The sequence below is a fragment of the Stereum hirsutum genome (genome assembly GCF_000264905.1).
Source record: "Stereum hirsutum FP-91666 SS1 unplaced genomic scaffold STEHIscaffold_19, whole genome shotgun sequence".
Classification (NCBI taxonomy): domain Eukaryota; kingdom Fungi; phylum Basidiomycota; class Agaricomycetes; order Russulales; family Stereaceae; genus Stereum; species Stereum hirsutum.
Window position 1 is genome coordinate 223,778 of NW_006763149.1, and position 24,993 is coordinate 248,770.

At 51.4% G+C, this 24,993-nt stretch overlaps 8 protein-coding genes and 1 non-coding gene across 9 annotated transcripts; 6 read left to right on the forward strand and 3 right to left on the reverse strand.

Annotated features, from left to right (window-relative positions):
* Nucleotides 1–530: 530 nt before the first annotated feature.
* STEHIDRAFT_142559 (uncharacterized protein) lies at nt 531–2,351 on the forward strand (the record flags this gene model as incomplete). The annotated part of the gene is made up of 3 exons (XM_007310029.1): nt 531–561; nt 618–680; nt 734–2,351. The coding sequence occupies 3 exons, from the start codon at nt 531–533 to the stop codon at nt 2,287–2,289; spliced, it is 1,650 nt and encodes a 549-aa protein (XP_007310091.1). The 3' UTR covers nt 2,290–2,351.
* Nucleotides 2,352–2,508: 157 nt separating this feature from the next.
* STEHIDRAFT_t260 lies at nt 2,509–2,640 on the forward strand. Its single transcript has one exon. It is a non-coding gene; the product is annotated as a tRNA-Glu (tRNA).
* Nucleotides 2,641–2,841: 201 nt separating this feature from the next.
* STEHIDRAFT_125653 (Creatinase/aminopeptidase) lies at nt 2,842–5,212 on the reverse strand. The gene is made up of 8 exons (XM_007310030.1): nt 5,092–5,212; nt 4,969–5,036; nt 4,807–4,881; nt 4,076–4,668; nt 3,804–4,018; nt 3,657–3,742; nt 3,249–3,593; nt 2,842–3,188 (listed from the first exon to the last, which is right to left on the reverse strand). The coding sequence occupies exons 1-8, from the start codon at nt 5,102–5,104 to the stop codon at nt 2,976–2,978; spliced, it is 1,608 nt and encodes a 535-aa protein (XP_007310092.1). The 5' UTR covers nt 5,105–5,212; the 3' UTR covers nt 2,842–2,975.
* Nucleotides 5,213–5,489: 277 nt separating this feature from the next.
* On the reverse strand, nt 5,490–8,535 carry STEHIDRAFT_125654 (L-glutamine D-fructose 6-phosphate amidotransferase). The gene is made up of 6 exons (XM_007310031.1): nt 8,500–8,535; nt 8,364–8,435; nt 7,502–8,147; nt 6,443–7,445; nt 6,007–6,381; nt 5,490–5,931 (listed from the first exon to the last, which is right to left on the reverse strand). The coding sequence occupies exons 2-6, from the start codon at nt 8,403–8,405 to the stop codon at nt 5,907–5,909; spliced, it is 2,091 nt and encodes a 696-aa protein (XP_007310093.1). The 5' UTR covers nt 8,406–8,435; nt 8,500–8,535; the 3' UTR covers nt 5,490–5,906.
* A 799-nt stretch (nt 8,536–9,334) lies between these two features.
* Nucleotides 9,335–10,577, reverse strand: STEHIDRAFT_150339 (glutathione S-transferase). The gene is made up of 7 exons (XM_007310032.1): nt 10,465–10,577; nt 10,148–10,385; nt 10,034–10,064; nt 9,916–9,966; nt 9,732–9,852; nt 9,582–9,642; nt 9,335–9,508 (listed from the first exon to the last, which is right to left on the reverse strand). Exons 1-7 carry the CDS (start codon nt 10,569–10,571, stop codon nt 9,443–9,445), a joined length of 675 nt encoding a protein of 224 aa, XP_007310094.1. The 5' UTR covers nt 10,572–10,577; the 3' UTR covers nt 9,335–9,442.
* A 275-nt stretch (nt 10,578–10,852) lies between these two features.
* On the forward strand, nt 10,853–15,207 carry STEHIDRAFT_142561 (CBF-domain-containing protein; the record flags this gene model as incomplete). Its single annotated transcript, XM_007310033.1, has 12 exons — nt 10,853–10,947; nt 11,015–11,094; nt 11,161–11,364; nt 11,421–12,271; nt 12,327–12,441; nt 12,511–12,630; nt 12,684–13,345; nt 13,428–13,797; nt 13,859–14,005; nt 14,073–14,366; nt 14,457–14,681; nt 14,746–15,207. Exons 2-12 carry the CDS (start codon nt 11,056–11,058, stop codon nt 15,205–15,207), a joined length of 3,489 nt encoding a protein of 1,162 aa, XP_007310095.1. The 5' UTR covers nt 10,853–10,947; nt 11,015–11,055.
* Nucleotides 15,208–16,781: 1,574 nt separating this feature from the next.
* Nucleotides 16,782–18,691, forward strand: STEHIDRAFT_67718 (FAD/NAD-P-binding domain-containing protein; the record flags this gene model as incomplete). Its single annotated transcript, XM_007309940.1, has 7 exons — nt 16,782–17,048; nt 17,109–17,613; nt 17,709–17,734; nt 17,790–17,908; nt 17,967–18,096; nt 18,155–18,276; nt 18,340–18,691. The coding sequence occupies 7 exons, from the start codon at nt 16,782–16,784 to the stop codon at nt 18,689–18,691; spliced, it is 1,521 nt and encodes a 506-aa protein (XP_007310002.1).
* Nucleotides 18,692–19,353: 662 nt separating this feature from the next.
* Nucleotides 19,354–22,139, forward strand: STEHIDRAFT_172359 (uncharacterized protein). The gene is made up of 9 exons (XM_007310034.1): nt 19,354–20,515; nt 20,589–20,623; nt 20,674–20,778; nt 20,835–20,973; nt 21,027–21,241; nt 21,307–21,395; nt 21,461–21,630; nt 21,695–21,719; nt 21,786–22,139. The coding sequence occupies exons 1-9, from the start codon at nt 19,406–19,408 to the stop codon at nt 22,052–22,054; spliced, it is 2,157 nt and encodes a 718-aa protein (XP_007310096.1). The 5' UTR covers nt 19,354–19,405; the 3' UTR covers nt 22,055–22,139.
* A 1,283-nt stretch (nt 22,140–23,422) lies between these two features.
* On the forward strand, nt 23,423–24,719 carry STEHIDRAFT_67734 (Arabinanase/levansucrase/invertase; the record flags this gene model as incomplete). The annotated part of the gene is made up of 4 exons (XM_007309943.1): nt 23,423–23,701; nt 23,768–23,901; nt 23,965–24,060; nt 24,299–24,719. The coding sequence occupies 4 exons, from the start codon at nt 23,423–23,425 to the stop codon at nt 24,717–24,719; spliced, it is 930 nt and encodes a 309-aa protein (XP_007310005.1).
* Nucleotides 24,720–24,993: the final 274 nt, after the last annotated feature.

A 24,993-nucleotide genomic window follows, 5' to 3' on the forward strand; every position in this document is an offset into this window, starting at 1 on the left:
TCTCTGTCGGAGTTCGGCTTAGGTCATAAGTCAGGCTCCAAGAGGTGAGTTATGTCGTCTACGTATCATTAGAGAGCGTGAAATCGCCCAAAATCGAAACTCAAAAGCCGAGACTGGAACGGTTGAGACTCCAAACTCAGTGGTGAGCGCTCGTGCCCGTGGAGCGAAACTCAATCGAGTTTCGCTCCAATCTCCGAGTTTAGATTCTCGCGGATTTCACGCTCTCTATTGAAACACGATGGACACGAATTGAATTGGCCATCAACAGCCGCGAAACAGCGCTGTCATCGCAGCCTCCTGACTATTCCCCTTTCTGTCTTCGATCGCCGAGAGGTATCGGCATCTCTTCTGTGGTCGCTCTCATTTTTACACCAGCGGCTTAGGCTCTGTGGAGGAATGCCTCGGTCTGGTCTTTCATAGCCATAGTAGGCGCCTCGAGCGATGGTCCGCCCAGTATATAAAGATGGGCAAATGCCCACCTGTGGTCCAGTCTCACCTCATTTTTTGATCCCTCTGCTGCGAAAAAAACAATGCAGGCCCTTTCCTCCGAAGGCCACTGTGGTATGTTCGGTTACCCCTACTTCTATCGTTGACTCACAATAATTCTCACTAATAAGAATCATCCGCCGAAATAGTAGCTATGCGTACCTCAGTCGACCTTGGGTCATCTGCCCGAGAACGTGAGCCCGCCCACATGCTTTATCTCTCCACTTGGACTAACCACAGAAATCAGGTTCTCTTCCCGTGGCAACATTGCCTCCCGAACTCCTTGCCCACATCTTCTCCTTCCACGCCATCGGTTCTGAAGGCGACCGCCTCTACCGTAAAGGTCCCTTACCAACTTGGTTAGCTATTTCGCAAGTCTGTCGGCGATGGCGCGACGTTGCCCTGAACACTCCCCATCTCTGGACGAACATCCTGCTGTCAAACCGATACTGGACGACTACCATGCTTGCCCGTTCGAAAACCCTCCCCATATCCATCAATGCCGCCTTCGTCAATCGGCCTTTGCAGGACGCCGTGTCCGAGGCACTCCTCCAAGTCTCGCGCGCACGGGAGGTTGTATTGTCTTCGGGCATCGTTCAGCGCTTAGTTCTCCCGTTGAGGGACCGACCAGCACAGGTACTCGAAACATTATCCCTCAGCCAAGCTGTCCTCTCCTGCGCGATGCCAGACGATCTCTTTGCGGGCGAGACGCCGAGGCTCACATCGTTGACGCTGAAGCGCACCGAACTGAGATGGTCGAGCGCGCTGTTGCGTCCGGCGCTTAGGCACCTCGAGATCTGGGACGTGAGCAAAGATAGCTTACCCACGATGAACCAAGTCCTGGATATGCTCGAGACCATGCACGATCTACAGACTCTCATCCTTGTCCGCGCCTTGCCTGGAGGAACCGACGTCGATAATGTCCAGACGCGGCCGGGTGGCTTCACCTTCGAAGACGAACGGGTCATCACCCTTCCCGCACTTCGCAAGCTTCATCTCGGTGGAGAAATGTCGCAGTGTACAACACTCATGGCTCACCTTTCCATCCCACCCGATGCCCAGGTAGAACTCGAATGCACGCCTTCGCCTGATTTTCCGGATCTTCCTCCACCAGTTTCCACACTGGAAGCCGTACTCGCCTCCCATTTCTCACGTCGAAACCAGTATCGCAACTCACGCATACCCACCTTCCAAAGTCTCTCTTTGGGCGTCACGTCCTCCGATATGGCCTATTTCCACGCCGATACCACCACGCCCTTGGAAGACAACGGTCACGCATTCAGCGTTACATTCCAATCCGCCTCTGACGTAGCCGGTACTTCGAACGCGAAGCTCTTGCTATCCAGTTTGTGTCGAGTTGTAATCCTGAAGGACGTCCGGTCTTTGGAGGTTGAAGGTGCGGCCTTCACGGAAGGCGACATCTGGCGCAACTTCTTTGGGTCGATGAAAGACGTCGAACGGTTGTTCGTGGCCGGAGCTGCCGCGGACGGCTTCCTTCATAGTCTTGCATACATCTCCCCTCCACCACCACACACCACAGAGAATCCGCCGACTGACGCCGTTCTGGCCCTATCACAACCCGATGCTGAGCCGATTTTGGGCTTATTGGCGCAGTTGAAGCAGGTGGAGTTGGTGGAGGTGGATCTCAGGACGGGAGTGGCATCACGGTTATGCGCAGGATTGCGTACGATGCAGGATGTGAGTGGCTTAGAGACGTTGGTCCTCCGGAGCTGCGAAATCTCCCAACCGGATGTCGATGGGTTGCGGCGAATTGGATTGGAGATTGACGTTCGCATCGTGTAGCGCTCGAGGGTCTAGCATGGACTTTCTTATACTCTCTGACACAATTAGCACTATGACATAATAACACCTGCATAGTAATTTCTCCATGCCGTGTCTCCATATGAGAAAAGCATTGCCATCTTGTGATCAGAAAAAGCATCATACTTACACTCAAAGAAAATCCAAATCCCCAAGTAAATTATCTTGCAGGGTAACATTCCATCCCTCTTTATTTCTCATTCCGATGTGGTGTAACGGCTAACATTGCCGCCTTTCATCGTGGGCGAAGCTGCGAAGCGGGTGTTCCTCACTCGCAGCTTCGCGTGGGAGTCTAATACGCGGCAGCTCGGGGTTCGATTCCCCGCTTCGGAACGTCTCCTTATTCTTTGACGGTGGCATAGTTATAGCAGGTATGGGGTCACGGGTGTCACTTTTTGGAGGTATCTCAGTAGATAGAAATCCAGTCTCGTTATGGCTACCACGTCGAGTTGGATTCTAGTACTCAGACTTCGAGGACGACGGATTCACGGACAACATGGACAAGGAGCCCTTGACATATTGACACTCTTTTTTGAGTGCTTATTCAAACCGTCAAGCCTTTCATCTAAGGATACAGATCCCACATCATATTGCTACACGTACATATGCATCCGTATATCGACCTTCTGAATTGCAATTCTTCCCGCTAGCCTCTCAAACACAGCACCTCAAAGCTTCCCAGAACAAATACCCTCAACCCACTCAACATCACTCCTCACCGTCGTGAAGTTCTCGTACCCGTCCTTCGTGACCAAAACGACATCCTCGATCCTGACACCCCCGACGTTTTCGTAGCGCTTCAGCACTTCATGGTCGATATATTGCGAGTCGCGGACAGGAGCGAGTAAATGAGGCGAGAAGTATATTCCTGGCTCGACCGTCTGCGGATATCACAAAGATTAGCTCAAAAGGAATGAGAAGGCAAGCGGACTAATTCATACCACGACCATACCCTCTTCAAGAGGCAACCTCAGCCTCAAATAAGTATAAAAGCTTTCATGCCCCAACTCCACACCCTTATTATCCACCGTCAGATTCACAGCAGGCTTGCTCGCGCTCGGCACGTCATGTACGTCCATGCCCAACGAGTGGCCCACGCCATGAGGGAAGAAAGCCGAACTGACGCCCGAGGCGAGGATTGCTTCTTCTGAATTCCAGGAGCCCGAGCCTGGTGAGTTTGGAGATTTGAAGATGCCGAGGCGCTGGAAGCCCTTGATGAGGGTGCGGTGGCAGAGGAGTTGGATGGCATCCCAGTGGAGGGTGGGTTTAAGAGCGTCGAAGGAGACCTGAACGATGGCCGTAGATGAGCAATGTCAACCTCTTATAAGTAGGGTAAGGATGGTCAGTACCTTCTGCATCTCGAGAACAAGTTCGTAAATCGCCTTTGCTTCAGGAGTAAACTTGCCACCGTTGCCAACAGGCATGGTTCGAGTGACTGCATGAGATAATTTGAGTCTCGAACGAATAGTCCCAGGAGATAATGATGATGTACGTACTGTCGGAAGCGTAGCAATCCCACTCGCAGCCGGCATCGATGAGCAAAACCTGAGGATTCAGCTCCTTTCCCTTACCATGTGCAAAGTCATTTCGATTCTTATGATCGTGAGGTTTAACCGGTCCCCAAGCGAACTCCTTGTCATTACAACAATAATGCAAGGTCGATGCTCGCGTCGACGCAGCCACAATAGGGAGGTAAGCCTGGTGAACCGCGCTGTATTTGACAACACAAAATGTGAGCATTAGCCAGCTAAAAAGCGACAAACCATACCCTTCACGTCTACACGAAGCCACAAAAATCGCCTCCGCCTCCGCTTCTTTCTCAATCAACCACTCACCAGGTAACAACGGCCTGTCGACCCCTGCCCCTTTACCCAGTTCAATTCCCCTAACACCGTTCCCCAGGACCCGCATCACGACCTCATGCGCCCTCGAACTAGTCGCATTCGCTTTCCTGATCCTCTCAATCTCCGACTCGTCCTTCACCAACCTTGCCCTATGCAACGCAGTCAACAAATATCCGTCCGTCACCTGCGCTGTTCCATGCGCAAGAGTAAGGTACTTCTTTGGCAGTTCTGGGAACTTGGACTCAGGAGGAAGTGTGTGGATAAGTGCGCCGGGGAAAGCACTGAGAGCGTCGATGATCGCTTTTGGGAAGTCGGTAGTATGGGCGATAGTGTCAGCTTCGAGGTATTCTTTCGCGGCTTTTATGGTCGGTGGCGGAACAGACCACATTACATCTGCAGGTTCGATGGGTGGAATGAAGAGGGAGAGGGAATTGGACTCGAGAGAAGCGGAGGTAGTGGTGGCGAGGAGGTAGGACGAAGGGACGGTACATCCGGAGAGGTAGAGGAAGTTGGATTCCTAGAAATCTATGTCAGCCCCCTTCTATAACATTTACCACCAATCTATGGGCCGTTACGCTCAAGAAGAGGTACCACTCTGTCTCATGGCCTCAAGGACCCATTCCATCGCCATAAATACATCACACTGAACGCTCACCTGCCTAAACACCATCTCCCGATCCGTATCATTCCTATACGGTGTCACCTCTCCCGCAAGCAAAATAATTTGTGGCTACACATATTCACATCGTCCCCGTCAAACGCAAGACATTTTATCTCTTAGTTAGTATGAGAGCACGTTCCAACGACTGTGGCGCACCTTTGCACGATCAACGGCAGGTAGAAGTTCGACCAACTTCTCGAGCGTCTTCAGAGCATGTTGGCGTGCTTCGCAGACATTTTAGTATGCCAACGTATGGGTGTGAATAAAGAAAAGAAGAACCTGGGTAGACCATATCGCAGAGCAAGATGGATGGTGTTGAATAGGGGTAAAGCTGGTGTGAGAGTTCACGGGCAGATATATGAAAATCGATTTGTTCTCAGCTAAAATGCTCGTCAGAGTATTTAGATCATACCTTGAATCCAAAGTTCCCTGTGGGCCTAGTGTATTGGATCCTTGGGAGAATGCAGGTAATAGTCGGGATGAAGCTGACGCTGAGAGGACTCCGCCCAAGACGAGGCTGGCGGCACTCGGACCGCGCCACGCGCCACAACAGCGCCATAAAGAAATCACAAGCCTCCACAATTATCCTCGACCTCGAGGGCCGAACAAAGCCCTCATGAGCACCGTTTCAGCTGGCCTCGATGACCGTACACACACCGAAACGAAAACGTCCAGAAAAACAATCATTTCATTCCCCTCACCGCACATAAACTCTAAAAGTCCTAGGATCCATGAGCATCCAATCATAATACCAGTAATTTGAGACCATAGCTCTCTCGAAGGTATCAGAAAAGGAAGAATCGGTAGTGTATCGTAAAGAGAGAAGAGAGAGAGGGAACAACTAATGAGGCCGTCCAAGGATGCAAGACAGAAAAAGCTAAGGGGGGGCCTCGTAGTAAGGAAATCCTACTAAGAGTGGATGGGTGTTTAAATTTTGGGATGTGGTGTATGGTGATGTTGTCGATGTCGATGTCTGAGTCCGCAGTATGTCTGACAGTCCGTGAATGGTATACACATTGGTTCTTTTTCTTCTTTCTCTTCAGTTTCTCCCCAGCAACCCACACCCGCCACGACCAGACCAGACCAGACGATATTTACTCGGTGGTGACGGACTTGGCCCTAGATAGCGGAACGAAATTGGTCAGCGGCCGTCGAAACATTTTAAGCACGGAAAGCTGAGGGAAGAGCACTTACAAGTTCCTCGGGAAATCGACGTCGAATCCCTTCTTGACAGCGAGGTGATAGCTCAAAAGCTGCAACGGGACGATGTTCAACAAGCCCTGCAAGCAATCCACCGTCTGCGGCACCCTGATCGTCTTCGCGTTCTTCGGGATCCCTTCGTCGCCCTCGTTGCAAAGCACGATCGGCTGAGCCTTGCGCGCGGTGATCTGGGAGAACGCGGACTGGACCTTGGGGTAGAGCGAGTCGCGGGTCATGACGATGATAACGGGCATGTTCTCGTCGATGAGCGCGAGGGGGCCGTGCTTGAGCTCGCCGGCAAGGATACCTTCAGAGTGCATGTAGGAGATTTCCTTGATTTTGAGAGCACCCTCGAGACAAGTAGCGTGTCTATAGAGTTCAAATTGTCAATACCAGATAGCTAGGACATAGGGAATAGAATTATACGCACTGGTAACCACGACCCATCAGCAACAGACTCTTCGAGTTTGCCAAGACGCCATCAGCAAGCTCCTGCAGCGACTTGTCTGCCTCGAGCACCCTCCTGAGCTGTCCGGGAAGCGCGTGCAGACCTTGGATGATCTGGTTCCTCCTCTCCATGAACGAGATCCTGTCCTCCGAAAGCTGCAGGGCCATCATCAACAGCGCGATGTACTGACTGGTGTAGGCTTTCGTCGACGCGACACCGACCTCGGGACCGGCATTGATGTGCACACCGCAGTGGGTCTCGCGAGAAATAGTCGAACCGACAGTGTTGACTACACCGACACAAAGGGCTCCACGCTCGAGGCAGTAACGGAGGGCGAGAATCGTGTCGGCAGTCTCTCCGGACTGGGAAAGGAACACACAGACATCGTCACGGAAGATGGGGGTCTTGCGGTCCAAGAAATCCGAAGCGAGCTCGACGCTGACCGGAATCTCGGTCAACTCCTCGAAGATAGCCCTCGTCGCGAGACAAGAGTGGTAACTCGTCCCGCAAGCGGTGAACACGATCCTACGTCCGCGGCGCATGATCGGGAGGTATTGCCTCAAGCCACCGAGCATGATCGAGTTGTTGTCGAAGTTGACGCGACCACGCATGGTGTTGACGACAGACTCGGGCTGCTCGTAGATCTCCTTCTGCATGAAGTGGTCGAACTTGCCCTTCATGATCTCGGCGATTTCGATCTCGAGCGTCTCGATAGAGCGGATGGAGGGAGTGGCGGCGCCTTCCTCCTTGCGGCGGAGACGGTGAATGTGAAGTTCGCCGTTGGCGATGTGGGCGATGTCGTCGTCCTCGAGGTAGAGGACACGCTTGGTGTGTTCGACGATAGCGGCAGCATCAGAGGCGACGAAGAATTCGATGGGTTGAGGGAGACCGTCTTCGGACATGAAGGCACGGGACTGAGAGCGGTGAATTTTCGACTCCGACCTGGGTGGGGCAAGGAGGCCGGTGGGCGAAGTGGGCGAAACGACTGGGTAAAGCTAAAATTAGAGTGTTTCGGATGCAGTTGATGATTTGCAAACTTACGGGAGTCGACGTTCTTAGCCTCCTCATTACCCGCAAACTCAACATCGACGAAGTCGACCTTGAGCTTCTTCTCGGTCTTGACACCAATCAGCAGGGGTGAACCGCGACGAGCAGTGACGACCTCGTTGGGATAATGCGACGACTTGAAGACAAACGCGAACGATCCCTCGAGCTCCTTCAGCACGGTCTTGACGAGCTCGGTGAAGGTGATCCGCTTATCCGGCTGCGAGTCGTACACATACTTGGTAAGGATAGCGACCGCCTCCGTATCCGTCTCACTCTCAAACCTGAAGCCGCGCTTCTGCAGCACGACCCTCAGCTCAGCGTAGTTGGTGACGATACCATTATGGACGACAACGAATTCAGCGGTGGGGTCTGAGCGCATCGGGTGACAGTTGACGACGCTGGGAGGACCGTGGGTTGCCCAGCGGGTGTGAGCGACGGAGACCTGAGACGTAAACTTCTTAGTGATGTCAACATTAGACTCGGCGATCTTCTGGCGGAGACCGGCGACTTTGCCAACTTCCTTGAAGAAGAAAGTCTCGCCGGGCTTGTCGCCATCGATGCCAATGCCCGCGGAGTCGTAACCTCGGTACTCTTGGCGCGCAAGGCCGTTACAGAGGATCTCGCAGACCTCTTTGCGGTCCTATAGACGGGGTGACAGTAATGATCAGTATTCGGGTAACAGGGGCCCACACTCAGGAACGGCGGGGTCAAGGGCAAAAGTTAGGCTCGATGCACGCAAGCGAAAAAATCTCGTGTTTGACAGCACCAGCGCTCCCAACGTCCTCTTGAAGGCGCCGCCACCAGCATACAAGGAAAGAGGATGAAAATAAGAGTGGAACGAGACAAGTCGACATACCTTTTCCCTCAAGAAGCTGCAGTAACCAAAGATCCCGCACATCGTGAGTTGCAAAGGGTTGTGATTCTAAGGCTAAACACCAACTATCAGCAGCCCGTTCGCTGTCGTAAACAACGACGACGAGAACAAGACAAACCTGGATGCGACGGGGGAGGGAACGAGGGAATGAAGATGGAAGAGATGAACGCGGGGCGGTCTAAATAGCAACATGATGCGCTGCTGAAACCCAAACAAGGCCAAAGGCCGTGCGTAGTGCCACTGCCCATCATCGCCACAGCCACGTCGTTCTGTCATCTCTTCCCCGTCGTCGACTACTTAGCGACCTCGCACAGCTTATAACAGCCTCGGTCTGTTCCTGCCATTCACCGCTGGAACTTACTCGCTCCTTCTAGCTGCTCGAATTTAGGCTGCACTATTATTATCGTACGGGTCCTGGTATGTCCACAGAAATAGATAGAACGGTCTGTACGTTCTATTTTACCCTTTGCCTGCGCAGACCGTTAATGAGAGTGTGTATCTTTACGACAAACTCACCCTCTTCCTCGCGGCGGTCTGAACACGCCGACCTCGATACAACTGCTCAGGTTTTCTCTACGGGCGCATCACAGATTGCAACGTTTACATTAGACTGTGGACATATCAGGCTTGTGAAACTCTGGTAGATCCACTAGCTAGCTACGCCCGGTCGAACGAGTGAGCTGATGCAACCTTTGTCTTCCATCTGGTTACACTGAACCCGCAATTGATCGTTCTCCGACGACCTGATGTTCGGCAGTGTCGCTAGATCTGTGGCGCATCGATAGATTGGTGTTCGGGTTCTGCGGTCTCTTCACTTCTCTTCATGGGAAGACCTTTTGCCTGTTCACTGGCTTGCGAGGACCTTCTCCATGGGCTCCTTCTCAGGACTTGGCCGGCGCTGTTTCGTAAAGCAACACACCGGAGACCGAATTCACAAAGGACATGCCTTGTACGCGCTGGATATCCTTGGACTCGTGATACAAACAATTGAATTCGTGGCAGGCTACATTGGTATTCATGCAGGCATTTGACGACCCCTGCTCTCTTTGCGTCGACTATGATTACCACTTTACGGCCTTCAAGGCAGCCTGCACAGGGGTTCGGGCTGCTATCGTCGTATGCCACGCCTGGAATACGATGGAGAATGGAAGTCTAGTCAGCTCACTTGTTATTCACGTGCACGGCACTGTGGACACGCACTTTCAAAGCAGGCCACTCATCCAAGTTCGCTGCAATCTGAGCGCGTCCGTATACGTTGACCCTGGAAAAGATCAAACAACGACCATACAATGCCCCGGTAAGTCGACGTCGAATAGGTAAACACAGGGAGGAGACGGCGAAATGACTTACGTGCACCAAGTCGACACGTCCAGAAGAGTGTACTTTCCGCGCCCAGGCCCGACGAGGTAGTCGCGATCCTTCAGACGCGTATCGAGCACTCCATAGAGGCGCTTTACCTCGCTCACATAGCCTAAACGGACAATTCAGCCACGGCTGGCAGACTACGAAGATGCCCTTTCGGAAAGGAACTTACGTTCGCGAGCGACAGGGTTTTCCTGCTCAGCGAAGTACGTCCAGAACATGACTATATGGTGATAATATTCAAAGTTCACCATAATATTCACGATCAGACTTTGCTGATACAGACTGACCTTGCGAGTTCATGGGAACAACGAAGCTATGCTACATAGACACTTGACATCAGCACCTGACAATCACGACGATATCGTACACCCCAAGGTGGCCCGTGCTGTAAGATGACTTACGACGAAGAACATCCACTGCAGCATCTCATTATGTTCCTTTTCCTCCGTCTGCTCGTTGAACGAGAACTTTCCTTCCTTATCATAGTTATGCGCGAGGTAGAGCAGGATCGCGCCCGTCTCGAACACGTTGAAGTTTCCGCGGGAACGGTCTGTCAGGGCGGGGATGGTGCCGTTCGGGCTGACTTCTATAAACCATGGCTGTTTTTGTTCTTTCGATTTTAGATCGATGATTTTCAGGCTACATAACATAGATGTAATATATCAGTATATCTGCACAGATCACCATTTGTCGGCGCTTTCACTGTAAGGATACTCACTCGTAGTCGGGCGTGCCATACGCCGCCTTTAGCTCCTCGAGAAAAATAGGCACCTTAGCCCCATTTCCGGTGGGTGCGGCGTAAAGGATGATAGGCTTCTCGGACATGGTGATGGGAGGGAAGAAAAGTGGATTGCGACATCGCAGCTCGAAAGTCGAAGACCTGAGAGAGATGAAATAGGATCAAATTGATTTCGGAAGTTCTGATGGGCCACAGGGGCGCAAAAGGAATTGAAGATTCTGAGGTGGCGAGGTGGCGTGAGATGTCACCTGACTCGGCGCACGAGCGTGTGGCGACGCCTTTTCAATTTGCAGGCTTTTTCGCGTCCTTCACCAAGTCTCTCCTGCTTCATATTCAACCGTTTTTCGCGGTCAAGGTGCATTATTTCATTGGCTTGCTGTACACCATATCCAGAGACATCATCTCATACTCTGCTTCCACCGTTTTGCCCTGTGGTCCAAATAATCCTCTACTATTTTCGCAGTGAGTCGGTATCCAGCACTCTTCCGGACCACTGCAGTTGTAACTTATCAAGCCTTCGATTGGATAGGCATAGTATAGAGGTACTCTCTACGGTGCAGCCTCATTATAATGGCGCGCTTGCGGAAAGACAAGGGCGAAAAGTCCAAGGTAAGTGGACCTTCCCTGCTTCGCCAATACCTAGTCTCATTCGTCACATCTCCACATCTTCTCCAGGTCACCTCTCTCCCCGAAAAATCATCTACCAAACCCAAAAACGCTAAAACTACCACGACTTCCAAGTCCAGGTCTTCCAAACCTTCCAAAAAAGACGAACTCAAACAAAACGTTCTCGCGCTCGGTGGGACGCTGGACGACATAGAACTTGTGAACGGTTCGGGCTCTGGCGGTGGAGAGTTTAAGGATGACGGAAAAGTCGATGTGAGTTACTCTTTCAAGGTTTTGTATATGAGAGAATCCGATTTAACCGAGTATAGGCCAGTCTTAAGGGAGACATCTCCAAGTTCATGAAGGAATTGAATTTTGGAATTTCCTCCATGGAGGCGAACAAACCTGCAACGGTTGAGGCGCCACAAGCGAAGTCGAAGAAGGATCGGAAGGAGAAAAAGGCTGATACTAGAACGAAGGGGAAGGGGGTTAAAAATGATGCTGGAAGTCAACAGGTAAAGGTCGAAGGCAAGGAGAAGAAGGACGGTAAGGAGAAGGGCAACAAGAAGGAGAAAAAGGACAACAAGAAAAAGTCTAAGCCTGCGGAGACCCCAAAGCCCTCTACCTCAAAACCCGCGCCCTCTGAAGCCCCAACACCTGTAGCAGCAGCAGCCGTCCCTGCCCCTCCAATATCTACCTCTCAATTCCTCCCTCCCAAATCCGCAAAACTCCTCATCCAACCCACTCCAGACTGGTACACAGTCGCCGCTCCTCTCCCTGCCACATCTACCCCGATCCCCACTCCTACATCCTCCCAAATAGCCTCGCTCACCGAACGCGCTGCTAAACTCCACGGCGCAGAGATGGCACAATTTTCCTCGGCGCCACACGCCTCCCTGGTCTCCTCGTCCTCCGATCAGGCTTTCCTCAAAAACATTCTCGCTTCGGGTACGCTGAGCGACAGACTCAGTGCACTTACACTCATGGTGCAGAGCTCACCGCTGCATAACATCAGGGGGTTAGAAGTGTTGAAGGGCATGGCCGAGAAGGGCAGAGGAGGCGGGGCGCCATCGAAAGATGGCCCGAAGGGTAGAGGTGGTGGGAGAGAGGAGAGGTTAAAAGCTGCGAGAGCAATTGTTGATTGGTGGATCGGTGGTGGGGCGCCGGAACGAAAACTGAAGTAGGTGTTCTCCACTGTGTTATTTTGCGTTGTCCGAGCTGAGTGTGATGAACAGATATTTCCGTGATCAGCCTCTTCTTCATCCCGGGGTCACAGACCAACATCTTGTCGTTTGGTTTTTCGAGGATTGGTTGAAGAAGTATTTCTTTTCGCTGCTGCAGATCTTGGAGGTAACGTGTCATCTTCGGGCTCCAACTACAATTGGAACTTAACTAACTCTCTAATCTTCGTCATGATAGGTCCTCTCACTGGACCCCCTGGCCTATGTTCGGACACAGACTCTTACCCTTATCTATAACCTCCTCAAAGACAAGCCCGAGCAAGAACACAATCTTCTCCGTCTTCTAGTCAATAAGCTGGTTCGTACTTACACCCTTTGTTTCCTTTACTCCAGTCTGACCCTCTTGCTCAGGGAGATACCGAAAAATCCGTCTGCTCCCGTGCCTCCTACCACCTTCTCCAACTCCTCCAAGCCCACCCCATCATGAAATCCATCGTCATCCGCGAGACCACCGCCCTCATCATGCGTCCCACCGGAGCCGCGGCCACATCCTCGCTCACCAACACTCATAACTCCTCATCATCGTCCGCAACTGTTGCGAAACCCAAAATACACATCAAATTCGATGACAACAGTGGCACAAAATCATCAGCTTCCGCTCCTCCGGTGAGACCACTGGACAGGAGTACGTGGAACATGCACGCGCGGTATTATGCCTCGATCACGTTCAACCAGATCGTGTTGAGCACTTCTGACGAGGATAGGAAGGCCGCGCGGGCCTTGATGGATGTTTATTTCCAAATGTTCAGGGAGGTCGTCGGAGAGAGGAGTGTGGCGGAAGAAACTCACGTTGACGAGGATGAAGAGGAGGATGCCGGCGAAGATGCAGGCGGTAAAGACAGAGGACGGTACAGAGGTAAAAGATTCGACAAGGGAAAGGCGAAGGCGAAGGAAATACAGGGAGCGGCCGGGTTTGCGGAGGTGCAAGATGAGAACTCGAGGCTCGTGAGCGCAATCTTGACGGGTGTGAACCGGGCGATGCCATTTGCGCGTTTTGGTGGTGCTGATGTCGAGTAAGTATCTCCCACTCTGGCTTCGGTGTTTCCCCCGTTCTCCTTTGTATGACTAGATCCGAATATTCCTCTTTCCTCCTAGATTCCAACGACACATGGATACCCTCTTCCTGATCACCCACACCTCAACCTTCAACATCACCCTCCAGGCTCTCACGCTCATTCACCACGTCATATCCTCCGTCGCCACCTCCTCCCAGTCCGAAGCTTCGACGTCATCCTCCCAAGCGTTGGCAGCACGATACTACCGCACTCTCTACGCCACACTACTCGACCCTCGACTGTACAGTTCCGCGAAGCAGGCCATGTATCTGAACCTGGTTTTCAAGAGCTTGAAGAGCGACCCGGACACGGAGCGTGTAAAGGCTTTTGTTAAGAGGTTATGTCAGGTTTTGGCAGGAGGGTTTGGCGGGACAGAGTTTGTGGCCGGTGGGTTGTGGTTACTGGGCGAGGTAGGCCGTCATGCGCAGATGATCCCCCAAGTATGCTCACTTCTGACCTCTTTGTTTTTAGCTCTTCGACGGTGTTCCTGGACTAAGAAGTATCATGGAGAAGGTGCCACCACCCTCGATCGCCGAGTGTGAGCAGCAGGAGATGTACGACCCTCGGAAACGAGACCCTCAATACGCTCATGCATCCTCATCGCCCTTATGGGAGCTCGTATGTTCTTTTACATTCCAACTCGACGAAATCACCTCTAATTATCTTTTGTGGACGTATCCTTCAGACCCCTCTCCTCAACCACGCTCATCCAACTCTCACACTCCTTGCACGGCAACTCCTCGCTCACCAACCACTCACTACCAGTCCAGATCTTGCCCTTCACACTCTAACACACTTCCTCGACCGGTTTGTCTACAAGAATCCGAAGAAGATCAAACCGAAAGGTTCGAGCGCCATGCAGCCTGCAGCGGCGCCGGAGGGCGAGGGTGTTAAGCGCGTCCGGGGTGAGGTGCAGGAAGGACCTGTCAACGAGGAAGGTTGGTGGAAGAGAAGTGCAGGAAGTGTCCCCGCAGATCAGGTATGCATTCATAGCAATTCGTGGATCATTATCTCCTCTTGAGACGGTCATTGATCGACATTGTGTTCTCGTTATGTTGGGTTATGTTAGCTGTTCTACCATAAGTTCTTCTCGCAGAAACATGAGAAGGAAGTGGCGAAAGCGGCGAAGGCCGATAAGCGGAAGGGTAAACGGGATGGTTCAGATGACGAGGAGGAGTCCGACCCGGAGCATGCTGTGGCCGAGGATGACGAAGGCGACGACGACGAGATTGATGAGAAGGACGGGGAAGACCAGGAAGAAGATAGCGATGCAGAGGAGGCTGAGATATGGAAGGTACGCCGCACATCATGATTTCCTTTCATACGTATGAGATTTAATGCCAACGTTCGTTGTATAGGCCATGAAAGCGTCAATGCCCAAGGTCGACGACGCTGAGGACGTTGATCTCATGGAAGACAGCGATGAACTCCCCTCAGGTCTTGACATGGATGATAGCGATGATGGCGACGGTGTCGAGGACGACGACGACGCCTCTGCAGGCAATTCCCAAAAGGCAGACTCAGAAGAGGAAGATGCCAACGACGACGCATTCTCCCTCGTCGAGGGATCAGACGCCGAGGATCTCGTTGACCTTGATGACGACGTACCTCAAGGTCTCATTGAATTCCCTGGAGCTCAAGGACAAGCAGATGCTGAGGAGTGGACAGGATTTGGCGGCGATACAGATGTAGGAGGAAAGCGGAAGAGGGGCAGGGAGGACGGTAAGGAGAAGAGGAAGAAGTTGAGGTCGCTGCCAACATTCGCAAGCTATGAGGATTATGCGAAGATGATCGAGGATGGACCCGAGGATAATGTATGATCGATCCTGATCTACGACTTACCTACCTCCGTCTGGGTAAACCTATCCAACTTTTCCTATCGCTGTTTATTCTGCCAGAAAGATTACATTGGGTATCTACAAGTCGCAGCGTGACGATGTGTGCAGTGACTTCCAGGTAACCTCGTAAATGATTCGCTTTTAGCTCTCGTGGGCTTCTACAGACTCAGTGTGACATTGCAGTCATTGCTTTGTTCGCCGATTACATCCGTGCGTTCAATCCCTTGTCTTTCTCCATTCATTCGATATTTCACTAATCCATACGTCAGCAAGTGGCTTGTCACTGTGTGAACAGCGTCGTTCAAATCCCACCACTGTCTACGACTTCCCGCGACCACCGGCGTTCTATGTAAAGCCGACACGCAGCATTCAAAGGAGCCCTTCGTCGTCACAGCATGCTCGAGCTCCACGCCACGACCAAGATTGAAAGTGCACATGTTATCTCGAACCATCACAATTTTTTCCTCTGCCGCTTGGCAGCAACCGTGGCAACCACAGTGTAAGCGTTGACGAATGGCGAATCTGTAATATCACCGTTTCTCACAAAATTGGGTATGACTGATTTGGGTCGGGTTTTCGTCAGATCAGACAATCAACAGAGGGAGCCTTTTCGGTTTTAGATGCGCTGTCTCCACCACAGGCAGATTAGACGACATATTGAAGACAAGTCCAATGGGTTCTCTGCTGACCGTGAGATCCCTCACGGTCGATTTTCGAAGGTTTCTGAGGTGTCGGCATCGTCATATCCAAACGGTCCAGAAACATCTACAAATACTTGGTTGAAAATTGTTTTTGAACCTCTTGAGCCGCCCAATTACAGCTTCTGACAGGAACCTGACGACTACAATTTCGTCTTCACGGCTGGTCCAGATCTCCCCCACGCCGTGCAGTAGTCTCTGGGCTCTCAGAGACTCACTTCCTTCCACGCAGGCTACCTTCCAGGGACGGCGTCTGCATAACAACGTATTCAACTTGCGATATTTTTTTCTATGGATTCAGGCCTGATTCAAAGGAATCCCGTCTACATCATCGGCTGGAGCCGCGGCTGGGTATACATCAAGTCAGATCAAGTCGGACGCAGTGACTTCAATTCATCACATTCCGGCTGGCGTCGATGAGCCTTTTCAGTCTTCGTATCGCGATTCTATTATATTTTAACGAGGAGAGAACACTTATTTTAACCTACTAAGTTGTTCATTTAGAAGTGTTCAAGCGGAACGTAACTACCTGGCAGCGGGATTTCATTCACTGCGGATTTTGCGCCATCAAAAATCGATCAGGTCCGAGCCAATTCCGTGAATTGCAATGTCACGAAGGGCGAGAACAATCAAGGGACTACCGTAAGAGGCAACTATTCAGGGCGACTGACACTCTCGGGCTGACACATGAGGTCCGGGTGTTGCTCTGACAAGCGTCTCCGTTCTCCCTTGATTGGAGAGCTCGTTCATACAAATAAGTAGAGCTCGATACTGTGAGTCCCTCTTCACCCCCATCACCTCACTACATCCTCCATCGGCTTGGGACATCCATCTAACAGACTCCGAACCCGATTGACGATGCAGGACGAACAGCTCCAACATTCGTCTCCTTCATATAGGTCGTTTATACCTCCCAGTCAAGACGCACGGTCTATACCGCTTGATCCAGTACCTCCTCTTCATGCTGGCCGTGTCTCTTCGTGTCCACTCCACATTCTAGTGATAGGATGTGGCCTCGGTGGTTTATCTGCTGCTCACACACTTGCTGCTGCTCATCATAAGGTGACCCTTCTTGAAGCAGCATCAGCCATTGGCGAAGTGGGGGCAGGTATACAAGTGTCGCCGGTGCGCGTTATATTTGTGCATGATCGTTTCTACATCACGGCTGATATCTCTGGAAATTAGAACGCCACACGTCTTCTCATCCGTTGGGGTCTTGGGACCGCTCTAAATTCGTGTGGTGTCAAGCCACAGGCTGTGGTCTTCCGACGATACGAGAGTGGCGAGCGCGTTGGCTACACACGATGGGGGGATTCGATGGACGAGAGCTACGGTGCTCCCTACTTGCATGTTCATAGGGCGGATTACCACGCCATGCTTCTCAGGCTCACCACGTCCTCCGGCCGTGTGAAGCTCCGTCTGGGGTGTACCGTCGTCGATTGCAACCCGGATCCGTCTGCATTAAGCGTAACACTGCAGACGGGAGAGATCATCAGAGATATTGATCTGATTATTGGGGCAGACGGGGTCAAGAGTTTGATTCAAGGCGTCGTGACAGGGAAGAAATCTGACCCAAGGCCCACTGGGGATGCAGCATATAGAGCGATTATACCCTGCGACGTTCTTCGAAGCGACCCAGAGTTGAGGCCGTTTGTTGAGACCCCCGAAATGACTGCTTGGATGGCACCTCGTATGTCTTTTCCCTTGCTTCTACGCCACATCTACATTTCTATGGAGTCGTATTGTCGGCGATAAACAACCTTGCTCAATGTTCTATTGTAACAGAAAGGCATCTCATGGCGTACTGCATTGTGAGTGCCAGGGAAGTTTGGCCATAAACCATTTGTATTGACATCACGAATCAAGAGAGGTAAAGAAGAATATAACCTTGTCCTTCTGCACCCAGATGACGGCTCCGTCGAGTCCTGGAATGAAGAAGGTAGTGCAGACGTAATGAGGGCTGACTTTTCCGATTTTGAACCGAGGTAAGTAAACTCCAGGATGACAGATAGGATGGGCATCTTACTGATTATTCTTGTACAGAGTCCAAAAACTTCTCTCCCATGTACAGTCGACGCTTAAATGGCGCCTCATGGACCGTCAAGCGCTGGACACCTGGGTACATCCTCAAGGCAGAGTGGCTCTTCTAGGAGATTCCTGCCACCCAATGCTCGTAAGCTGTTGACTCATCTGAACGCCCGGTGAAACATGCTTCACAACTTGTTTCGCAGCCTTACCGGGCACAAGGGGCCGCTATGGCTATCGAGGACGCCGCTGTTCTCGGCTCCCTGTTCTCACACCTGTCCTCCGTGGCGCAAATACCAACCCTTCTGAAAGCGTATGAAGACATCCGGTACGTCATTCAGTACTTCATCTCGTTTTCGGCGTCTTGATATACGGTTACACCTCTGTCCAGACTTCCCCGCACATCCGAAGCTCAGCAGGCTTCACGTCTCAACCAGTGGATCTTTCATCTTCCAGATGGACCAGAACAACAAGCTCGAGATGACGCAATGCGGAAAGCCATGGCGCGAGAACTTAGTATCCCATCCACCCACATACCAACACAGACAGTGATCCAGGAGGCCGACGGTGCCGAAGCAGAAAATCCAAACTCGTGGGCCGATAGGTCGAAAAGTCTGAGATCTTTCGGGTATGACGCAGAAGCTGAGGTAGATATATGGTGGGATAGATTTGGTGACGAGGTAGAAAAGATCGGAAAGGAGCTCAAGGATCAGGGCACAAAAACTCAAAGAGCGATGCTTTGAAGGGCTGTGCGGCGGTTGGGACTGCCACAGTCTTATGCTGCGTATTCGGTACAATTATAAATACGTAGATAGATACTGATTATTTGTGAACGTCACAAAAGAGAAAGAATTACTGCCACTGGCACCTCGTCTTGGTCATTGAGACCATAGGACTTCGTCACGATGATGTGCCACTGATGCCAGTGCACTGTAGAAAAAAAAACAGTAATTTAGTCCACTCAATAATCGAGTCAGATTGGCTTGCGGGCAAACGCGCGGCGGAGTTTATGACCGCCGAATTCAAAAGTTCAATCTCAGCCCCGGCTTCTGCTCAACGTCAATAGCTTCAAGTTAGTAGGTTCGTTCCTGCCTGTCAAGCACAGCACCTTTTTGCACAAGTTTCTGGCTGATGATCCATAGAGTCTCCCCTGTTGGTTTCATCGGCGATAAACCGGTCCCGACTGGAATATTTCTGTGTCCTAGACCGAAGCGCCCGTGATCTTTTCAGAGACAGTACGTGCACTTCACGCCGACCAACGCTGGTCACTGATCAGGGCTGTTCAGGTTGTAACTTGCGACCATATCTGCTTGCTTCAGGTTATTGTATGAAAGTCGACCCTGTTTGAAACGCTTGGACCTCGCCGAGCCCATTTCTCTTAAGGAAGGGCGTCACCATCCGGTTCTCGTTATTTTGCCCGACTCCACATAGTAGACCCCCCCCCCTCCTGCCCCATAATGGGCTCTTCTGCCCCTCCTTTTACAGCTCATATGCACACCACACCTTTTGAAGAAGCATATGCTCAGCACACGATGGACCCGACAGACGGCACCAGGAACGGGAAACAACAATGTCCATCCCAAAGCTTGACATTCGACTCGTCGCCTCATTTCGACGACATGACGTCCGGCGCACCGTCATTCTTCTTTCCATCTGAGAACCCTCCTGGTTTCATTCGGAACCACTCGAGTATATCCCAGCCGTCGACTTCCAGCATGGACCAGTCGATGTATTCTTCGATGCAGCATCAGAGTCAGATGTCGCCACAGTATCTCGAAACCCAAATGCAACTCGAGGTACTTCGCGAGACGCGTCGCATTCGCGAACTCGAACTTCGCATCGAGTCCGAAAAACGTCAAGCCAATGAAGAGCTGCGGAAACAGAAGGAGGCTGACCTCGCTCTGGAGAATCTCAGGATTTTTGGGAGCGGCGGCAGCAGCAGCAGTAGCAACGCACCTGACAGGATCCCTGACATAACGCTTCCTTCACAGTCACCACATCTTTTCGGCGCGCCCCCATCTTCCCTGCCTGGACAAACTCCTATAGATCCCTTCACTGCCTGGTTTCAATCCGCTATGGATACGTCAACTGAGACCACTTTCCCTTCACTATTAACCCCAGAAACATCTATACCTCCTACATTCCACACCTCCACCTCGACTTATTCTCCTCATACCGACTCCAACGAAGCTTCTCCTTCCGCTGATCCACCTTCCCCACCTTCCCTGCCAGCCTCAGCCCCACTGCAGTCCACGTCCGATCCAAAGACGACGAAGAAGAAAACCTCGACCATCGTCACCGAGGAGTGTGAAGCTCAATGCTCCCGTTGTTCGAAAGCTATAGCCAAGCTCGTACTTCGTGGGGACCCCACGGAAATGGAAGCGCCCTTCAGGACGGAGTACCAATGCAGTGACTGTGTCCCCGTTTTCCCCGCGTCGAGCTCGCGCAAGCGGACGAATCAGTTTGAAGATACAACACTTCCCACGGTCTGTGGTGTGTGTTCTAAGATAAAGGGACAGGGAGGCTTCGTCTCAATTGATAGAGAGCCGCTGCTATTCTCAGTCGAGGTGTGTCTTTTCGTATGATCTGCGTCCACCTCTTGACCATCAATGCATATCTCTTGCTTTGTCATCTATCCAGATCGTCTGTCTCTCCTGCTCAGAGAAATATAAACGGTAAGATACGGCTCTCTTCGAACGACTGCTGCTTGACTGATTCTTCGTAGATGTAGCAACTGTGGCGGGGGAAATCTTCGTACGGGTGTTGGAAAGTGGAGGTGTAAAGAGCTATTTGAGGGAAGCAGGAAGACATGCTCGTTGTCCCATGCAAGGTATACCCTTCGCGTTATCTTTCTCGGTATTTATTGTGTAGTGACTATCACCCTAGGCTCGGCGCCAAAGAGATGGAACTCGCTGTCTGGGAGTTTCCTCGAGAGGGCGAAGGAAGGGCTGAGTATTCCGCCATTTTGGCAGGTTGCGAAAACCTTTGGAAGGAACACATCTTAGCCAAGTTGGCCATCCCGGAGGTCGGTTCCTTCGGTTGAGAGTCTGATGATCAGTTTTGTGACATCTATTCCAGGTTCTCGAACATTCAACGGCACTCCAGTCGTGGCAAGACATACAGGAGAAGATTATTATGCACGGGACAATCGTGAAGGACGTATTAAAATCACAACCAATGACACCAGACCATCACGTATATGTGGCATTGACATGGTCAAGAACGCGTTCGAGGAAAGAAAAGCTAAAGCCGAACTGGTCGCGTACATCTGAGGAAAAAACCTCGGAGAGTTGGTTCGAACTTTTTTTTACCATATCGCACCCACTTGTGATTAACATGATTCCCTTCTCTACTCCAGGATAAGCCCAAATACTCGTCGCTCAAATGTCTTCTATCCCCAGAATTCGGTGCTCTGTGGGGCGTGGTTTTGCGAATGGAACGTGCGCGGTATGCAACCTTTGATAATTCTTTTACAGACAGCCAATCTCATCTTGTCATCGCGTTGTCTCTAGAGCGCACTGTCCTGATAGGGACCCTCACACCATTCGACCACGGCGAAGTCGAAGATCGATCGTTGCTCTCGTTGACGTCCGTTCTGTCACGAATATTGGAGGATATCCATGCGCATAATGCTGCCTGCACCAATCCCGCAGATGAATGGGCTTCACCAGAACACCTTTGGGTCATTGTATTTTCTCTTTTCTCGGATATTATTTGTGACTGACATGATCATTCTATATATTCAGTCTGGCATCAAGGCGAATCCCTATCGTAAGTGCTTTTCTAGACCAATAGAAGGCCTTCTGTCTGAATATACATATATCGATTCATCCATAGCGCTCCGCGCTCGGCTCATTGAGCTCCTGCAACGAAGAATCGGCTTCCTAACTGTCGATGAATACATTGCCCAACACCCAGAGACTCAGCGGGCTATGTTCAGTGCAAATAGCGGAAATATCGTTAAGGCCACGGACAAGAGGGTATCCGTCGATGGACATGATACCATGGAAATCCTCGTGCGACATTTAGGCTCGAGTATATCGATACAAGGTTTGAGAAAGGTCGTGGAGAGGGAGCTATCGAAGAAGTCGAGTGGGGATGTTTGATTCTTCACCGGTTGGAATGGAGTTCCGTGGCAATCCATGTCTTTGTTGTAAGTTTTGTGTATATCTTATACATTAAGTAGCTGCCGCTGCCATTCTTTGATTTATCTATTACTAATGGATCTCAGCTCACGCGACCATACTGACCCTCGAGTAAAACGTTGGAGGTAAATCAAGAGGGCCGGAGAAATATGAAGGTGCGTTTCTATGTCGTGATGGAGGCACAAGGACAGCCTAGGATCCATATCATCACCGTCAGGACCAAGAGTCCGATGCGGAACAATTGTAAGGAACTGATAAAAACCATCGGTCAAACACGTTCCCCTTTCCAATGTGGGCAGAATGATAAAGGATACAGAATTCGGATGTGACTATGAGGACCATGTGCAGTTGCATGTTCGAAATGCTTGGGGGCCGGTGGAGGCTGGCTCACCATTCTAGTTCTATTCTGAATCTTTGTGTCGTCCAATATTCAGACGATCGTCGGATCTGTATTGGAACTGCCTTCACTGCCTTCACTGCCTCTATGATTGGGTTGCTACTACATATCGTCAGCGACACTTCACTCGGCTTCGTTATTTCCCCTTCTCCTGGACTATCACTTCGACATTAATGGATAATGCCGTGTCCTCAATCTTGTCAATTGACCTGTTTGTGTTGTGCATTAGGTTCTCCGAAGCGCTGCAACGTTGCGCCAGGTTGATATTCACCTCCGAGCAGCATCTTTCGGCGTCTCTCGTGGTCTTCACGACGCATGAGTACCGCGTCGCATGTTGTCTTGATGCAAAGCCTAGCTCTTCTCATGCCTTGACATGTATATTTCAGGCCCGCTCGGACCCCGAGGTGTCTTGTCTGATAACTGCTTCGCCAGTTGAGATGGCGAATTCGACAACATATGGACGTCGATATTTACGAGATTAGTTTGTCGAACCCAAGTTACTGTCGTACCTCGATAGTAGTCTTGCGTATAAACCTTTCGCCATTGATCTTGTGATGGTGGCGAAGGGAATTAGGCTACGTAGGGGACCGTATCACCTGTTGCGCTGCCTGTGCTTCAAGATCTTTCAGAACATGAACGGCATGCTCTACGGCGCTTTTAGTCTGATATCATGCGGTCTTGGCATGCTGTTCGTACAAGCCATAGATCGTAAATAAACTCTATGCCGACGGGATGAATCTCGAGGATAGGACTCGATCACCATAGATCGCGACCCTGGCTGTATTTGTTGCAGCATCGCTCTTTCTACCGCGTGTAGACCCCAATCTCACCGACTCGGTCATCTGTATATAAGATGTAGGTCACCTTCCACTCTTACCTCTTTTTTTTCATCTGACGATTCTGTCAGACATTCAAACTTTTCACGATACACCATGTTCTCCCTCTCCCTTGTCGGGCTGGTCGCAGTCTCGCTCGTCCCTTCGACCCTCGCGTCTATCTCTGAGGCCATCCCCTCTGACTTCCCCGACCCCAGTATCTTCCTGTGGGACGGCGTTCATTATGCATTCTCCACGTCCAGCGGCTCGCTGAAAGTTCCTGTCGCTACTTCTACGGACTTCGCTACCTGGACAAAGACCGGCAGTGATGCTCTGCCCACCCTCGGCGCCTGGAGTGACAACGGCGCAGTGTGGGCTCCCGATGTCGTTCAAATCGTCAGTTGTCCTCCCCGTGCTCTTACCACCACGAAATCATATTGACTATTTTCCATGGGCGTGCAGGCGGACGGCAGCTTCGTGATGTACTACGCCGCTTCTCTAGCGGACGGCTCCACGCACTGTGTCGGTGCGGCTAAATCCACCAGTGTCTCTGGCCCTTACACCGCGGAGGCGAACTATATCGCTTGCCCGTCGAGGTATGTCTGCCACCTCAGTTGCTTATTTGATGCAGTTTCCTCATGATTTATGTCTCGTTACAGCCAGGGCGGTGCAATCGACCCTGCTGGCTTCGTCGACTCGGACGGCTCTCACTACGTCGTCTATAAAATTGATGGCAACAGCATCGGTCACGGAGGGTGAGCGTTTAGGTCCATAACTTCAAACGATGCGCCAAATTTCTGATCAATTCAACTTTCCACCTCTCCGTTTCTCGCTTAAATTGGGGCATCCTCGTACGCCACTTTCGCACGACACGCCACATTTCGCTTTCCTATGTACACAGCAACTGCAACAATGGCGTAGCGTGCGTTCACTTACATTCTGCTGCTCGATCGTGATGGTATCTAAATGTCATGGACAATTTCACTGTAACAGCCCACTCGTATCCACCCCCATCATGATCCAGCCACTCGAGTCCGACGGCGTCACACCAACCGGCTCCCCCACCCAACTCCTCGACCGCTCCGACGCAGACGGGCCCCTCATCGAAGCCCCCTCCCTGATTAAAGTCTCTGGAATCTACTACCTCTTCTTCTCGTCCAACTGTTACTCCAGCCAGTGGTACGACGTCACCTGGGCCACCGCCGACAGTCTCCTCGGTCCTTACACCAAGCGCGGACCTCTGCTCCTCACTGGAACGCCTTACAGCCAGCTTTACGCTCCGGGAGGGATGGACGTTTCGGTGGATGGACAGAGGATGGTTTTCCATGCTGATCAGTCGACCTCTGGGTATAATGGTGTTAGACCTATGTGGACTGCGTATATCACCGTCAGTAATTATCAGGTCACGATCTAGGAAGAAGTGTTATGAAGAGGGGTCTGGGATGTAAAAGAATCGGGAGTTGTGGAGGTGGAATTGGGATGGTATAGAAGGGTAGGCTAAGAGGTATCGGAGGTGGCAGATTGGACCGGGTGGCGGAAGCCCAACTGGCAACTCGGCAGTATATATGACTATTTATTTTGGGACTTCTTGTGGTATACACTGTTGAATTGAATCGACTTGTCGCGCCATGCAAATCAGTACGCGGTGTCGAGAGTGTTTCAGCTGAGTGACGGACCCTCGGCAAAGT